This window comes from Diadema antillarum, unplaced genomic scaffold, assembly GCF_040938485.1.
Source record: "Diadema antillarum isolate AM-2024a unplaced genomic scaffold, OU_Dant_1.0 scf00000212, whole genome shotgun sequence".
In the NCBI taxonomy this organism is placed as follows: domain Eukaryota; kingdom Metazoa; phylum Echinodermata; class Echinoidea; order Diadematoida; family Diadematidae; genus Diadema; species Diadema antillarum.
Window position 1 is genome coordinate 801,606 of NW_027271101.1, and position 19,478 is coordinate 821,083.

General features: G+C 35.8%; 1 protein-coding gene across 1 annotated transcript in view; it reads right to left on the reverse strand.

Moving 5' to 3' along the window:
- The window catches only part of LOC139724390 (C4b-binding protein alpha chain-like), a 39,795-nt gene extending 35,193 nt beyond the window's left edge, over positions 1-4,602 (reverse strand). Inside the window, exons 1-3 of the mRNA XM_071635535.1 lie at positions 4,586-4,602; positions 3,375-3,564; positions 659-734 (exon numbers count right to left, since the gene is read on the reverse strand). Coding sequence (XP_071491636.1) covers positions 659-734; positions 3,375-3,564; positions 4,586-4,602 — 283 coding nt within the window. The remainder of the gene's footprint in view (positions 1-658; positions 735-3,374; positions 3,565-4,585) is intronic.
- Between the last annotated feature and the right edge of the window lie 14,876 nt (positions 4,603-19,478).

The following is a 19,478-nucleotide window of genomic DNA, read 5'->3' on the forward strand; positions in this document are numbered from 1 at the left end:
ATTTTTTACACAAACTGCCATACACAACGCTCGATACCGATAAAAATTAATCAATAATACAGAGTTCATTGCACTTTATCAATGAATGTTGCAATGTAGAGTTTGTGAGTTCCGATCCCAAAAGCAGTTTCCCATCTTACATGTATATAATGCATAGTACATGCTCATTTTCGTCAAATATACCGTATATAGATGCACATATTATGGTACATATTCAACTCAAGAGCATGCACTATATGTATAATATTTTCTTCTCATTTTTGATAGACCAGATATGTTTTTTCCTTCCCCCCCCCCCTCCAATCCAATACACATTGTTGAAATATCACAAGACAAGAGCACAGAGTGAAAAGTATAGATTGTGTTTTGCTCTTTTCTTCCTCTCTTGTTTTTACCATTTGGTTAGGATCATACAGTATTCACATGTCTCCTTGGTAAGTGATTGCATTGTACATTCAAATGATGTTACAGTTTGAAATGAATTAAAAACTGTAAAAGGCTGAAAGTACGATAACTACAAGTCTGGTTAAGAAGATGGACACATAATCTATACAGACATTAATCTACACCCAAAAGCGAAAATGTTTTTAATGTCCAATTATATCATTCTACAACGATTTTCAATCAAAATCTTTGGAAGTCTTAAATGATAACGCACCTTGGATGACAAGCTTCGGTGCTTCACATTCAGTTGCCTCGCTTGCTCTTTCGAATTCCTCAGCAGTAGCAGTTACCTGAAGATTAAGGGTGCATAAAGGAAAAGAATCATATGAAAATCAAGTGTTTATGGGCAAGTCCAAGATAACGCGCACGTTACGTATGGGACATTCAGAGACTTTTGTGACCTGAAAAATAATGTTAATGGCCTTTGATCATATTGAACTTCATCATGGTGATTGATATCTAGAAGAAGTATAATCATGTAAAGAATTGAGAAAAATGACCTTGACAATTATATTCTAGAAGAGAAAATATGTGCTGTTACGTATGGGACCAGAAAAATTTTGTTTTTTTGAACATTTTTTTCAACCTCAAAACTCTCTGAAAGTATATCATTCTACAACTTGTAACTCACTGTGATGAAAGTCACAACACTCAAGATTATCACAGGTAAGTTTCATGTCATTAGGCAAAAAGCTCTAATTACAGGTTCTAATTAAAGACAGACATGACGTGTTACGTATGGGACAGTTACATGTGTACGTATGGGACAATTTGTCCCCCATTCATTTAGTGTGTGAAGAACCATGTTTATGGGTATTTTGCATAATTATTGAAGTAAAATCAGTTGAAACTACTCAAATACTGATCCAGATTGTCAAGGAAACAATATTTCCCAAATATTCACCATCATAATCATATTCAATCATATTTTTATATTTTTATGACCAACCTGGGTATGCATGCCCTTAGTCCCCCATTCGTTTAGTGTGTGGAGAACCATGTTTATGGGAATTTTCAAAATAATTTTGCAAAATACCCATTTAAGCAAATTTTTGCATAATTATTGAGGTGGAATCAGTTGAAATTAATTACTCAAATACTGATCCAGATTGACAAGGGAACGATATTCCCCAGATATTTACCATCATAATCACATTCAATCATATTCTATATTTTTTATGACCAACCTGAGTATGTATGCCCTATTTTTATCAGGATAGTTACTACTGAAAAATTGAATAGTTTAAAGTGTTTACTTGCATTGATGAAGGGCAGTTTGCCATTTAGTTTCAATTAAAAAACAACTTGACACAATAAATATTAAGTTTAATAAATAAGCAATACCTGCTGCGTGGAACCCCAGTGATCGAGTAGATATATGATGTCTGTCTAGCAGTCAGGTCATTGATTCGAGTCACAACTCAGTATGTATACCCATGAATTTTGTTGTGGCTACTACTGAAAACTGAATAAGGACAATTTGTGTATCACTTGCAATAAAAAAATCATTTTACTTTTTTTTTCTTCTATATATATCACAACAATTTCAAATTGGATCTCCATCACATAAACTTTGAATTCCTCTAGTCTTAGGATTTTATGCTCTTAAGTAATTCATATAATTGGTTTCCAATCATCTCTTTAAATGTTGAAAACTGAATCCCCATTTCTACAAAAAACTATACCATCCCTTTAATGCTGATTTTTCATTGTGTATTTTGCCATTTTCCCCTCCCCCTTTCTGAAAATTGTTCAGTCAAGTTCATGTATTGTTTCAAGTGTCTATAACTCAAAAAGTAGCTACAATGCTGGGATGCTTTCTTCAGGATGACTGACCATTTGTGTACTGAGAGACCTTCCCAGCTAGCTACATGCATTCACATGCAATATGTATGAGGATGTCCCATACATAACGCATTTGTCCCATACGTAACATTATTTCAATGCCTAATAAAAAATATTTCTTTTACTTTTTTTTCTTTTTTCTCTGGTATTTATTTTCTCTAAACAATAAATTAGAACTTTCCAAAAGGGCATTAAAATAACCTTAGCAATTTCAGAAAAAAACCTAAAAAAATGACCTCATTTTGTTACGTATGGGACATCTCATGATAGGACACGAGCTAATTTGCATAATCATTTGCATAATCCCTAAATTTTCATACCAAGTTAAACTATGTGATGAAGTTCTTATGTCCACATATTAATCAAATATTATTTGCTTTCCTTTGAATTAATATGAATTTTTATAAATGTCCCATACGTAACGCTGTGTTTCACATTTATGCAAATGAAGCCCTTGAAATTTGCATAAATTCACATAATATCATTTTTTCCTTCATGGAAATCAAAACTTCAACTCATAAGCTTCAAAATGATACCAAACATGTCAATATTGAGCGAAGATGAAATTTTGCCTTCTGAGGGGACCTTATCTTGGACTTGCCCTTATACCACAATTACACATTCGATTCAACTCTACACTATAGTGTCATTTAATTGATTTTGATTTAAATATAGCAGTCCCCAAATTTGAAGCTCCAATCCAATCTCAAATCAATTTTCAGTTGTTCATCAATGAACTTGCATAATACTTGCAGGGGGGGGGGAGATTTTTTTTTAGATGGGGTGTGCCAATGGCTCACTCAACCCCCCACCAAAAAAAAAAAAAAAAAGTCTAAGGAACAGTTCCACAGAGAAAAGAATTTAAGGTTCTTGAGAACTAGTAGCTTAAACACATTTAACTGGTTCAATCCTTCAATCCAATGCACTAGCTGGCAAGATGAATTTTATGAAGAAAACATATTCACAAAGCGTAGAGTGATTGGCATGAAAGCAATAACCAAATGCTTGATTTTTGCACTCCAGACTAATATTGCAAAATATTTTTTGGGTATAGATAAGAATAAAATGTAATCATTAATTCTTACATCCCAGAGTAGGAAGAGTGCATCATCCTTCACTTTGAAGAAGCTCTGGAGACCTGTCAAGATGGCCCATGCGACCTGGTGCAAGTTGGGATCCCCTTCGCCATATACCGCTTCCACAATTTGGCGGGCATCGTTCTTATCGTCCCATTTCTCCTTCACTAGGAATTGAAGGATGGCTTGTCCTTTCTCTCTAAATGCGGTCAGAAGGGTGGAGGTAATATTGACACCAGTAAGGGTTGCAAAATGCTTATACTGAACATGGTAGGAAGGAAGAAATATGGCCACTGGTCCTTGATTTGGTGTACCATCTGTGGTGGTGGCCCATTGAACCTTTCTTTGTAGATAATATGTAATGGTCATTAAAGTCACCAACATGTATTGCATCTTTCACCTCAATTTGAATCACATTGGACAGAGGGAAGCCTCCATTACGGCTCTGATGTTGGTGTCGTCGCTTTGTCGCTCAGCACGGTCTCTCCGCTGTGTTAGTGTGTACTTTGTGTGCGATGTTTAAACTGACGCTGGCATTTAGCAATCAAAATTTAGGCGAATGTGTATCCAACATGCACGAAACACTGAGATTTGATACTAACTTCAGCATACAGCAGAGAGATCGTGTTGAGCGATGACACTGACAGAGAGTTCCCTCGGCCTCTGTCTCACTTGATTCAAATTGAGGTGAAAGATGCGATACATGTTGGTGATTACTCTCTGAAATTTTGAAGAAAATTCTTTCACGGATGCGGGCAGGATATGAAAGTGCATTAGCACCTTCTATCTCTTCTGACAACTGTAACAGTGAATACTTGACCCAGTCCCACTCAGGCATGCATAGTCAGGAGTGACCAATTTCAGCGGTTATCTTAGAAGTTATCAGAACATACATAAAAATGTACATATGGGACTAGATTCTAAATGTAAACAAGCAATGAATGCACCTCTAACTGTTAGTACTGCCGCTGTTTATTTTGACACCTCGGAAGGCATTGATATTAAATATGCTGTTAATCTTCGATCTGATTTAGCTGATAAAATATAGAATCATGTCATAGATAAAGAGTTATTTTATTAAATGATCTTTTACCGTGGGCGAGGGGTCCATTCAGTCACGTCGGATTTGTCCGCACATACACATGCCCAGTACAGTGCATATATCATGGTAGGAAAAAAGAAAAAGAAAAAGAAAAAGGTTGCGTTGTCTGTCGGGCTACCTGCGTTGCTGCGCCATACAAATAAAAACAGTCACTCCCTGCACTGACGCGACTGTGGACCCCTCTCCCTCGGTAAAAGATCAAATAAAATAACTCTTTATCTATGTGATTTTATATTTTATCAGCTAAATCAGATCGAAGATTAACAATATATATTTAATATCACCAATGCCTTCCGAGGTGTCAAAATAAGCAGCAGCAGTACTAACAGTTAGAGGTGCATTCATTACTTGTTTACATTTAGAATCTAGTCCCATATGTGCATTTTTATGTATGTTCTGATAACTTCTAAGATAACCGCTGAAATCGTTGCTCCTGACTATGCATGCCTGATTGGGACTGCATGGGTCAAGTATTCAGTGTTACAACTTACAGTTGTCAGAAGAGACAGAAGGTGCTAATCAATGCAAATGAAGATAGATTCTAGATCTCAGCTCACACAGGCAGGCTGTACGCTAGCGTAGCGCGCTGTGAACAAAGGACGCCTAGAATAGCCAATCATTGTCATTGTCATTGTCATTGTCAGCCGGCGGCCAGCTAGGATAGCATGCAGTAAACTATAGACCATACACGTACAGTATGTAGGCCCTAGTGCACAGTACTTGTACATGATACGCATTAGGATTTCTCTTCTTCTGATTAAGTCTGCCTCCTTCAATTGACTGTGGATTCTTGCAAACTACAAATGTAACTGTAGTGTTAGACCCTATGCATTTTAGTCTACTGCGAATGAAAAACCACACCCTGCGACGTGATACCAATAAAATGTTAAGAAGCACTAATAAGATAATTTCAACTTGTTCTAACATTCTACAGATAGATCTTGTGTTGAAATATTTGAGCATTCAAAACTAAGTTATTAAAGTCGTTCAGTCCAGTCCAGTCCAGTCGTCTCGTTCGAATCTGCATGGCATAGGCATAGTAATAGCCACACACATAAAACACCCCGCACACGTACACATCTTAGGTAGACAACACAACATACACATTAACACACACATCTTGCGTAGACAACACAGAAAGCGCGAAAAGTGAGTACGATGAATTGAATGTCAAATTTCCATGAAATATTACATAATATTGGAAAAATATAGACACAAAATTTCCAGATCTAAAAGATCCTTAGAAAAAACATCATCACCACTTACCAGGGAAATTTACACTTGCACTTGATTCTCGATGATTTCCACAGATAACTGGCAACTTATGTTCTCCTTCAGACACCCAACGTTTGCAGAGATTTATGTTCTGCGCTCGCGCATGGTGCGCATGCGCGTGTGACGTTGTGTATCCCAGAATGCACTTCGGGCGCTCTGTTACAGTAAATTACCGTAACATTTGTCTGCGAAAAGAACAGCACTAATGCTTCCAGGAAATTACCGTGAACCGCCTAAGAATACGGCAAATTGCTGTAAAATCGCTCCTACAGCATTTTACCGTTAAAAATTACTGTAATTTTTACAGCAATTTTTTACAGTGTAGATGTTTCCTGTACTTAATGAAATCCTGCAGCGTTTACCATCCTTATCAAAGAGACTTGCAAAGCGTACCACAGTGACTTCATATCCTGTGATAACTTGACGCAAAAAAAAAAGAAAGAAAACGTAGTCGGCAGGTTGGCCATTTCATTACACATAAACAATTTTCCGTTACAAATTTGATCTACTGTCAACGCTATTTTTTTTTCTCTCTCTCTCCTCTCTTTCTCTTTCTCTCTTTCTTTCGTGATCTTCTTGATGTATAGGATTGCAGGCCTATACTGAAATAGCAATTTACTAACTAGAATTCACGAAAGCCTATTAGCTATAGTGGAAAACGAAATCATAGATACAATCAACTTAGCGTCTTGAACAATGGGGATCTGACCTAGTAGGCCTATACGGTGAGTTGCTTTACCTGCATGGACATGTTGAAATTGTGATATCTGATTCCAAGAATCACTACCAAGACAGTATAGCCATGTATTTGGGTCCGATATAGCACTCCCACTGGAACATGGCATTTCATACCCTATTCATAACTGCAAACATTATTATTATCATTATTGTTATTATTATTATTATTATTATTATTATTATTATTATTATCATCATCATCATCATCATTATTATCATTATTGCATCTTAATCTCCCAGGTGTCCCGTTGTCATTATCCCGCGTTGCCAGATATCAATTATTTAAAACACCCTTGTGAAGAGAAACAGACCTGGTAGAACAGATTGTTCACTGACGTAAACATAGGGTAGGATTCGAACTCAAAACTCTCTGCTATGATACCCTTCACCTAGAGCCTTATCCAGCACCACTTTGTTCTTCCACCACATAATGCACACTTATCAAAGGTCGTGTATCTCACTCAGTGTGAACAGGCCACTAATCCCAGCTAGTACACTCAATATAACGGACATTTCTCATAAAAGTGTGAAGCCTAGGATTTCAACAGGTCTAAAGCTGGTCGGCATTAATGTAGATGTATAATGTAATGGCGGAAAACCTGCCAGAGTGTGGCTTTATCATCACAAGAGATTTGGAGAGAATCACATTTTATCTCGTGTGATAACTTTTTTCCCAAACTTTTAAGCCCTCCATGGACTATTTTGTTATCTCCACGTCAACATAATTCAAACTCTAAACAATCAACCATAATCTCCTTTTTTTTTTCTTAACATTTCTCTCATAAACATTTACATTGCACCAAACAAATATTGGACTGACAGCCACCTTAAACTGAACTTGATGAGAGTACCCGATACAGAATTGATATATCTTTCACCTGCACAATATTCATTTTTTTTTCTTCATAGAGTTAAACCTAGGGACTTTGTTTTTTAACTTTTGTGCAAACAGTTGATGCTTAATCAAAATCACAACACAAATTAGAGCATTGTTTCTCTTTTCTTGAAAACCAAAATTTTTTCTGTGCTCCGTGTGTGATGTGTAATAACTTGTGATGTGTGATGTGTTATGTGTGATAACTTGACGAATTAGAATGTGTAGCTCGCAGGCATTTGCCATCTCATTACAACACAATTGTCTATTAAAGATTAATTGCCCTTCCGTAATTGCACATCGCTCCATTTATCCGATCTCTCCCCCTTCATCTCTAGTATATCGCTTCCTCTCTCCCTCCCTCCCCCTCTCTTTCTCTCTCTCTCTCGGTTTTGATCTTGTTTGATAAAAGAGTATTGAAATAGCAAATTTGTTTAAAAGTAGTCTTCACTAACATGACAAAACCTTAAAAGCTGAAAATGGTATTATTGTCATCAACAACGTAAGACTGTAAAGCAATGGAACTCTGACTTCTATGGGTATTGCTTACCCAAACATATGATATCTGTGAAAGCTGGACTCCAAGCACCAGTATCAGTGCAGTAGCTATCAATGGCTATATTCTGTTGTAGCACTCCCAATGGTACAGGACACATCCACACGAGTCCATGGTGTATAGCTTGACAGGTCGGAAGAAATCACTACGTTGGGATTGAGACTTGGCCTCCCGCATGTCTCTGTATACAGTAACAACATCAAAAAAAAAAAAATCGTGTCGTGAGAGAACAGACAGCAGATAAAAATGGATCCCTTGACAACACATATACACTGTCACATCCACATACATATAAAAAAAAATGATTTACCTTTTGAAAGCAAGAGAATATCAAGCAAAGAGGTGAAGGCTGAGGTGTGAATTCTCTTCAATTTGTCTCCCCGTACAAATGACAGTTTTACAGGGAGACAGTTTACTTTCCCCCTTTTATTCAGACACGCATCAGAATTCTTGGCTTAGAGGTTAATTTTTAAATGTCGCCTAAAAAGATTTTGCTCTTACAGAGGTACTTTATTCAATGATATTTCATATGCTATGAACTGATTCGATTCACATGTTTTATCTTTTTCCTAATATCTGTCAGAATGCTACACCATTTCTTTATCAAAGTCAAATGAAACGAGAGAGTTGTGAAATAAAACGAGTATCAAATTACAACAGGAACCAAATACAGGCGGTGAAGGTATCAAGTTTATGAATACTTTCAAATAAAAAACTGCAAGAAGGTCTAATGAGAAAAAAAGGAAACAGATAAAATGAAGAGTTTGTTTGCAAAAACCGATAAGTCCATATTTGTCAAATGGAGATATTTGCGATTAAAGGTCAAGAAAAATACAGAAAATAATAAGAAAAATTTTGCTTCTTTTGATCATAAGTTCAAAAATATACCTTTATATGTAGTGACCAATATATCATTTAAAAGGTATTATTTTGTACTTTATGACAGAGGCCGTACTTCAAAATCTTCAAAAATGGACTTATAGGTTTTTGCAAACAAACTCTTCAAATATTGAAAGACCACAAAAAGTGTCAAACAAAGATCGTGCAACCATAGTCTTACATTCACACAGACTTACATGCTCAAACCAAAAACATGCAAACACGCATAATATTATATTATGTTGATCCGAAAAAATAAATAAATGTATAACTATACCATGTATACATATACATATTATAAAGGCGTATGTGTCGGCCCATACATGTACACGTATGCATACGCATTAAAACTTATATAAAGAAATCAAACATTTCTTACGTGAACTGGGATGAATTGCTGACAAAAATATCGCAGTCAAAAGGTTCAGTGCACAATGTCTCCAATTCATGGTTAAATCCTCCGATTTTCGAAACAAAGAAATATGAAAAATCATGCAAGACGCAGAACCGTGTGCAGCGAGAATAATTTAATTGAAGATTTAACAGGTTCACATTCATGAGCTTCCAATATCACAGGCATTCATAACACATTCTTCTGTACTTTGACCATCTACCAGCTATGATCATTTATAATGATTTATGACAAGGTTTACAATGCATTTATGGCTATTTACGCAAACAAAGCAAAGTTTCGTTATAAAGACAATTTTTTGATGGTTAGACGGGGGATTAGAGAACCTCGGCCGTAAACGGTGCGGCAAAGTGGCTCTCTCGGTATAGCGAATCTATCTTTGAATCGAATGGTTTGGGTTTCGAAGCAGGTTATGAAGCACGAATTCAAACGAAATCTCACTGTTGTATGGGCAATGCTATACTGTTGTATGTGTTATCATGTCTTTCATTACTTTCTTTCGCTTGGATTTTCGAATTCGCGTGTTTGTGCTCTTCCAAAGAATGATTTCGCAAAACTTCAACGGTTTCTTTGTTATTATTTTTTAAATGATAATTAGATTCAAGATTCAAATTCATTTTTAATGTCAATCAACTAAACAGAGATGTAACGGCTGCAAAATTCTGCCCCAGGATGTTAACTTGCACTAAAAAAGTTTGATTCTATATCACAAATTCTCCGTTCTTTTCACTGGATGCCAGTTTTGGGAAAATATATAATATTTTCAAGATTCTGTTATTGGTACATCATTCAGTCTGCTCTCTTTCCCCCGCACACCTACGTGACTCTATTTCCAAATACAACCCGACACAAAGTTTACGTTCATCATCAGATGAACTGTTACTTCAAACACCCAGAATAAAACATGGATGGGGGATCGTGCTTTCTCCGTTATGGGATAAAAACTATGAAATCAATTACCTGTTCAGTTAGGCTAGTTTTCATCCACAGAAACATTGAAATCCAAACCTAAAACGCATTTGTTCACTGCAAAAAGTCTGGTGTTAAATAGTGAACACCGAGCTGGTGTTAAATTTTCGGTGCTCATTTATGGTGTTAAATTAACACCTCCGGGTGTCATTTCCAAATATAAAACTGTTTTTTGAAAAGTTTCTTAGTAACTGCACTTCTTGTTGATTTTTAATTTAAACAAGACGATCAAGAATTTTACATTGAAATACTAGATTTTTGAAAAAATGTGAAAATAGATTTACACCACAGTAACACCAGCTGGTGTGGTCTCTTATTGAAGCTGGACGGGTGTTAAACCATTGATATTAACACCAACAAATATCAAATCAACACCATGTGGTGTCATTTTTGAATTAACACCAGTACAGTGTCAAAATAACACCAGGTACAGTGTCAAAATAACACCAGGTACAGTGTCAAATTAACACCACGAAGTGTCAGGTGAACACTTTTCAACACCATCACAGTGCATTTTCTACACCTGTGGGTGTGGTCCTCTATTGAAGTTTGATCGGTGTTAGATTTGACACCCATGGTGTTAAATCTAACACCGATGTTTTTTACAGTGTTCCTTTTACCTAGATGATTACAGAACTGCAATCCATAATATTCAGAAAATTGTGTTCCTTATCTGGTATGTCTTTGCTTGTTGTTTGTTATTTTCTTCCCTGTTGTCATGTTTTTACATCCACACACACACACACACACACACACACACACACACACACACACACACATATATATATATATATATAAATATATATATATTATCATATATATATATATTTCTTTTCTTTGTTTGAAACGCCATGAGAGCAGAAATGGGGACTTGCGCATTATACAAATAGTCACTATTATTGTTATTTATCACTATATTATCATTATGTCGTCCCGGTGAAGTGGTCTACCCCACGTACTCACAAAATTCAACGGAAGACCAGAAGGTGCAGCTAAACAACGGCTATCCAGCCATCTTCTCATATAAATATTTAAGCAAGTAATTTCATCTTGTTTACTTTCCTCTTTGTATGTTTCATGAAGATTCTAGAATACATCGAGTCATTTTAGATTAACTACTAAAAATCAAAGTAAGTCATTGGAATCCCTTTTCACCTTCCATCAATCTTTCAATGACACTAAAACGTACTTATGTAGATTAGAAGTTTTACAGTGACTGCACTCATATAACAGATCTATCATATCATATACACTGAAATCTATCTTTATTATATCATGCTGCACTAAAGATCACAATGGATCACAGTTTGCAGGATCGAAAGGGGGGAAAAGTCGTAAATCATTCCAAAGGTTGTTTATCGAGAAAAAAAAAAATAAACTGCACAACACAAACACAGTAGAGAGAGAACACTTAGGTATCAGCAACTTTGTTTCAGTTTGTAACACGTGTCAAAAAACAACAACTTGCATTCGTGTCAAAAGACAATCCTGGAAAGCAGTATACAATGTATATGACTATTCACTATTTGCGAACAAGAAGGCACGCTTGTACACACACACACACACACACACACACACGCACAAACACACACACACACACAAACACACACACACACACAAACACACACACACACAAACACCATACACACACACACACACACGCACGCGCACACATTAATATTTTATTTCATTTAAAGGGGCTGGGAAATATGCTGTCTTTAATAGCGAGATGGGAAAAAACAAACCACTTGCTTCTGTGCACATGAGGGTATTCCACTATAAATTTCATTGCGTTGAGTGAGTGCTAAATACAAATCATTGTATATGACATATTGCTTACATATCACTTAATTGGATTAAAGATAAGAATGTGTAACTGCTTTACGAGAAAATTTCAGTGCACTTCACATTTACCTTTTAAATGCAAATATTGGTTCGTTATTATCATTGTTTCTAAAATTATTACTTTAGTGGATACACACTTCCAAGTGTTAAGCAACTTTTTTTTATCCTCCCAGTCCTTTGTCCTTGTCCGCAGCACCAAGTTATTAAAGTTGTTTAATGGTACTGATGCATCTTTTAATACATAGCATTCTTTTTCAAACACCGCGAGATCCGTATACAGTCTGGTTTGTGCTATATTGGTGGTTCATTACTTTATTCTTTATCGATTTTTGTACTGATATAATTTTAGTTGGTCAAGACAAACATATCCGTTCTCCGTATAATTATATGCCTATGAATTTGGGAACCTACAGTTTTACAAGCGTTAAAGCTCTTTATGTGGGCCCCATCATATTTCTGATACTTATTCGTGACATCTTCATATGATATGACCATGTATATTTATGTCAAGAATGTTTTTTTTTTCTTCTTCTTCAATCAAAAGACATGATTGTATATGGGTGAGAATTTTGAACGATGTACAATTGCCAATTTTCGTACCTTATGACATTCTTTTCCTTAGAACACGCCAGGATGATCTAAGAGACCAGATTTTTTCATGTCATCTCAAAGATTGGTAAATTTCCTTTCAGGAAATATATGGTTTGGTTGACTTTTGCCTGATATTTTTCATTTCACAAGGACTTAAAGCGTAAAAATACGGTAAAAACGTTATTTTCATACTAATTTTTGTTTTTCAAACTAATGATGTGCATTTTCAATGGTACGTGGCATCTAATATCTGACCATGTTCTGGAACTGACATATCATGGGTATGTATCACAAAATTATAAGAACTTTATGAGCACGTATAAAATTACAGAGAACAATTGAAATATCAAAGTCCTAAACAGACGAACGTCCGTTGTGCTTTTATTTCTATCGCTGCTGCAAATTCTACTTTGTTGTCCCAACTGTAATGTATACAAAAATTTGGTGTTCCACCTAATGAACATATCCTGCAAAAATTGTACGTCTGCTGGCTGTACATGCGACGTAATATTCTTTTATGCAAAATTATACTCAGTTTTCGTCACGGACGTGCTTCCGCTATTTTCAAATAAAGATCGTAGCCCATGAAACGTTATTGGCGATATTGTTCTGAGTCGTAATCAACTAAGATCTAGCAACACGATAATATGTTTGTTTTGAGTTTCTGTCCATCCTTTGTCAAATAGGAACCGAAATTATATTTTTAGACGAACCTCCAAGAAAAAAAGAACGTCCGTGATGATTAAAATGTTTTCGAGTGGGACACCATCTTGCTTCAATGGCGAAGGTGCATTTTACCTTTGGCTCTCTAGCCGAGGAGCTGCATGCCATTTTTGGAGCAGACTGAGGTTCGTCCGCAGTTTTTGGACCATGCAATTCACCAAAAACGAAGCATATAATTAATATTTTCTCTGAAAATTCACCTCCTGAACCCCCTCTGAGCAATACATATGTTGTAAGGATGTCAAATTTCTTATAATTTGCATTGACAATACCTTTTCAAATTTTTGAAAGAGTTAGGAAGGCTAGGTACTCTCTGCCGATTAGTTATCCGTCCTGGAACATGACCCTAGTAGTAGAACGAACGTCCGTGATAATTCCAGAGAACGTCCGTGACGTATGCAATCCCTCCGATAGCGATAACTTGTCCCGAAAGTGTCCTGTATTCTTTAAAACTTTTGGCTCGAATAGCGACAAATAAAGTTTTACAAAGTAGAAAATGAGTTTAGAGCAGTAGTTTCAGAATTTTTAAGGCGTTATGTGATCATGATGAACAAACAATTGAAAATTTACTCACAATTTTACGCTTGTTTTCCCTCTTATTATACAAAAAACAGCTAAACACTTAAAACAAAGTGATAGGAAGATGGAATTTTGCGTAATCTATAATTTCTGTGCGTTTAAATTTCTTTCTAATGAGGTTCTGGCGACAATTTGTACTGTTACAGGTTCTGAAAGTTTCGCTCACGGACGTTCTGTCCGAGAAAGGAAATTTCTGACAATTACAAATATATCACTGCACATAAGATTAATGTTAGTTGAAAATATTACCAAATCACCGAGCCGCTCATACCCGAAAGTGAATAGCGTTCAGCACTCAATTTACCTGTAATAACAAACGGAAAACGTTGTTTTCACGGATGTTCGTTGGTTGAATAAGTCAGTGGATTACATAGTAGGAGAAAGAGGATCAGTGCCAGGTGCTCTAAGTGTTTATCTTTTGAGTATGGTAGCTGCCGTCTCAAACAGAACACATGCAATATTGGTCTCCATAACGGACGTTCGCTGTAATTGTCATGATATTAAATGCCTTAATTCATTCTTATTTTTCTCTTCATGACGGCTTTTCTCTCATTCCCTCAATAGCCTGAACATGCTGCGACCAAATAGAAAACAAAAAAACAAAACAAAACAAACCAAAACAAATCCGAAAAGTGCTACGCAGTCACATTCAGGATAATGACGGAAGAAGTCTGTAATGAGCATGTGTTGAATAGGAAACGGAAAAGTTTCAAAAGGACGTGGAAGCAGTTGAATGAAAATGACTGAGAAACAGAGAAGGGAATCGAGCTCCAACACACAGAGAAAAGAATTGCCAGTGCACTCCCGTTATACCAAATTCTTCTGGAGAAGTTTTTGTTTGTTTGTTTATGTTTTTTATTCATCGAAATGCCGTCACAAGCGAACAAAAATCATGCAGTATACAATTATTGATTGATGAAAACACACAAATCTTCCGCTTATCATCACATGATGTTGTTTTATACTCATCGATGAAAAGCAATATTCATTTGTAATTTTTTCCAAGATTTTTTTTTTTCATTTTACATTTAAGAGACAGAGAGATCGTCAATTTGTTTGTGCATTTGTGCTTACTTTAAAAACACATGTTAAAAAAAGTAATGATTAAGAATAGGTTTAAGGTTGCACTTTGATACTTTCGCTCTTCCAAAGATTCGTTACTCCGATGTCCAAAGGTTTGTTATTCCAAAATGAAAAACAAAAATTGTAGTTAATTCAGGAGGTTTGTCATTAGAAATGTTTTGTATTGACAAACTGAATGAATAACGAGCCTCCGAAATGACGCGCTAGAAAAGGTTTGTTATAACAAACCATATTGTATAATATCGAAGTCACAAACATCCATCCAAGTTATATGGACTTATTATGGACTTGTTATGACGAAACTTCGCAGTATCGAACCAGTTATCACTTCTGACTAATATAATAACACAAATTCTCCTCGATAACAGTGTGTAACACAAGGAGCAAACACAGAGGGATTTCTTCCTAACGTATTCGTTTGCCCTCCCCAGCTAAACTTCGTATTTCTATAACGGAGCACATTTCTGTTGTTTTTCTATATTAATTCTTTGTCATAATTTTAGCTGTGACCATGTTCGTTATATAAAAAGCAAATTTTGCATTGTAGACTTTTTAATTATAACAACTTTAGGACCTGAATATTTACTTCATGAAAACGAAATTTTGATGAATATATTCGTTCTCAAGGATGGACTACGTTCATTTACGAGAGATGGAAAAATTGTTTTCTTTGATTCCCCAGTATGAGAAGATAAACAAGCTTATATAATTGAGAATTGGTAATATCTATTCAGGATTTTGCAGAGGAGTTTGTTCTCGAAATGAAACTGCTGTTTGTTGAGAGTAGAATGCGTTTCCAACTCAAGAGAGCTGCATTGTTCAATATCTTGTTTGTTCCGAACGTCCGTGAGCTACATGCGAACCTCCGTGATGAAAACTATGCTATGTTTGTTGGGTTATAGAGACTGCCCAGATGAGATACATCTTCAAAAGGTATATTATTATTTGGGAGTGAGGATTAAAGTATGGGATAGTGAAATAAGAGGTGAAAATATTGAGTTTCTGTAAAATGCGCGCAAAGTTAAGAAAGTGTTTAGCGGAAGAGCAATATTTCCACAGCAATGACGAATTTAGTTAAATCATCAGTTGTCTACCATTACGAACAGGTTAAGAGTACAAGCTTAATATTCTGCAATCACGTACACATGTCCCTTAAGATATTTCGTTAGGATTTTGAACTGAATCAGATCTTTGAAACTATGTTAAATGGTATTCAAATGTATGTGCAGTACTATTCCTCATGGACGTTCGCTGCTCTAGACATGGTAAACTTCAGCGATGAATAAAAACTTGTTCCTCTGGGAAAATCCTAGTATAATTGGGTTCATATTAAAGCTTGCGTTATGCTCTTTCAGGTAAGATGAATGATTTGGAGAATTTCCTACTTTTTAAATTTTGCCTTGTTTTGGCTCAATTGTACGTCGTTCAAAATTCTGACCCATATATTTTGTATTCTTGTTTTATTGTCACTGAACTGAAGCGTTTGAACTGAAGCGTTTTAATCATAAGCTATATAAAATATTCCTTGTTATGTTACAGGGGTGGCACAACTGGAAATGTTTAATTTTGCTCTATCAACTGATGACGGACTTAAATTCTAAAAAATGGCAATAAGCTCATTTTACAAAAAAAAAAAAAAACTTTTCAGTTTTACACCGATGGGATATAAAAAAAGGAATATGTATGGTGAAACATGTGAAATGTAATCAGTGACATAGAATACATGAATAAATAAGCGATTAAATAAATAAACAAACAAATAAATGATCTGATAAATCAATTAATGAACCCGTAAATAACCCATCTTAACCACTCATAGAATCTAACCAGTATGAAAGAATATTCTGATTAAAAACAAAAACACTTTTCTCCAATGAAGCCACAGAACTTAGAACAGATGCGTAAGATATAGGTAAAATATGAATTATAAGTGAAGCATATAATAGACTATAATAACATTTACATGACACAAATCAATTAGAATCAATCTCAAGAAAGTTACATTCATGATGGATTGATCAAATTGTGTGTTGTGGGAACCTACAGTCCTGCCGTCATGTCGAAGAATCTATACACAATTCATCAATGCTAGTTCTTTCAAATCATCCGCGAAATCATATTAATTCAGCATGTTGTCATGAATATGCATTTGTACAAAGTGAGTGTGGCCTGTGAGGCACACGTTAGAAAAAGGGATCGAGACTGGGACAATGGCGCTTGAGGCCAGGGAAAAATAAAGTTTTCTTGTTACTTTAAGTTTGATATCATAGTGGTGGTAATTTGTTTTGCTGTCAGAATGTGTGATATGTTGTTGTGCCACTAAATTTTCCCTAATGTTATCACCAGAATATTGCCAAAGAAGTTTTTTTTTTCTTTAGCTTACATTTGAATGAATAACATCCGGGTGCTTCGTTATGTTTCACTATCTAGAGAAATCCGAAATTTGGGGTCATTATGAATAAAATTATCTTGCAGTATTCGTAATCTAGTTTTCGGTATAAATGGTGTATATGACTCTGTCGTGTTGGACATTTATGTATTTCTTTTTTTTCCTACATAAAAAAACCCCAAAACTTCAGGCAAAACACCTAAACTAAACCTAAACATCAAAACTCCTAGAGTCATTAAATACAAATCCTGGGAGGCTGTGGCGCCTGCCTTTCTTCTAGCTTCGCGATTGGTTGAATATAATTAAGGGACCATAAACGTATGAGAATGCTTTAGATGTCTTTGTGTGATCAATTTATGTGTACGTATATGTGTATGAGTGTTTGTGTGTTGGCGTGTGTACTTGCGCTCGATTTTCACCGACATGACTTTAGCTGATCACATTGCATGTTAATTGCAGTGCCGACTGCAGCAGGCTGAAACGGTCATCAGCAATACTAAGTATTTGAGTGTAAACCACTAATGAAATATCAGTTGTGTGGGTTAAAGGGGCCTAATGTTTTCTGAGTGATTTCTAACTCTGAAAACACAACATACAAAACTGATGCTTTGTATAAACGATGGGTACGTCACTGTCCGTTCTCTGCTCCCAATGTGTAAGGTTTAGGGTTCTTCACAGTTCTGTGTTCACTGCGTGAGACAAAGAGAAATTGCAAATTAAATTATTTATGGGTGTTACATTTGTCGGGAGTAGGTCCTATCATTAACCAGAGCGGAATACACTGGTCTGACAGTCATCAAGTTGTGCTTGATGGTATGATCTCATATTCATACTTTGAATGCTTTCATACTTTGTGTAGCTACTTGAGTAATGTTCTATTATCGTTTTGAATCACTGCACTTGTTATCTTTTGTCTTTATGCTTTTGAAATTTGTATTCAATTTGCATTTGATTGAATGAGGAAATAATTCAAATCAAATCAAAATCAAAAGAATGCGTTTCTTACAAGCACATCGAACGTTGGGTTTCCACGCTCCATCATCGCAGAACGCTCTGGGACCCCCTAGTCTGACCATCCCGGGAGTTTGGGCGCAATGGAAGGTGTGCACCTCGCCGTGGCGAAACAATTCGTCTGCCACGTCCGTGTTCACTGGTCCGGTACAGTTGTCTTTAGAGGTATACATACAGAATTATGAATGAACTTATGTCTAGCTGTGTGAACAACATTAAACGAGAAAGTTGAAACAGTCCATCCCTTCTAAGCAATTCAACATTAATGACTTAAACATGTCAAATACTAATGCGTATCGGGAGCTGGCATAAAGATACAGGAGATGTAAGGTTTAGTTTTCATGATGACCTACTGTTTATTGCATGCCATATTGCATTCATAGATTTGTAGGAGAAAAGAGTTTTAGAGATTGTCACTGCTACTGAGTGATGTTTTAAACGAAGAAAAAAAAGTTTTAAAAAACCCATAAAGGATGTCGAAAACTTGAGGGTGCTGAAAATGCTGTCATCGTGGCTAGGCCCATACACATAAATGAAAGTTCTGATACTGGCATTTTGTCAACGTCAACTTTGCCTATATTTAAGAAGGGGTGCATTTGGAGAGTGTCGCACAATAAAAGCGTATGCTTAACATTGACGCTGTCTGAACATTTCACTCTATCATGATTATCCATTAAAGACTCTACTGGAAAATTCTGGTTTATAGTAAGTTGCTCTAAAACGATTGGTGCAAAGCGTACTGGGTAAAAAGGAGAATGTTCTACAAAAACACCAAACATAATTAAGACGGGAGTTTATTCAAAATTTAGAAATTCTTGACCCTTGCATTGTGTGTGTCTGTTCTTTTGTTTTATCTTGTTAGGGGGTCCATTTAGTTTTGTTGACTTTGTTGTTATTCCTTCCTTTGGCTTTGGAAAATCAATAATCGGCAACTTCTTAAAGGGGCATTCCAGACGATTTTCATAATTTCACATCGTGTACGTACATAAAATCAACAGCTCCATGTATCTATAGACTTGTGGAATTTATTGTGGTTCTTGAGCAGAAAAAGCAATAACCTGAAAATCTTAAGCAAATTACACTGACC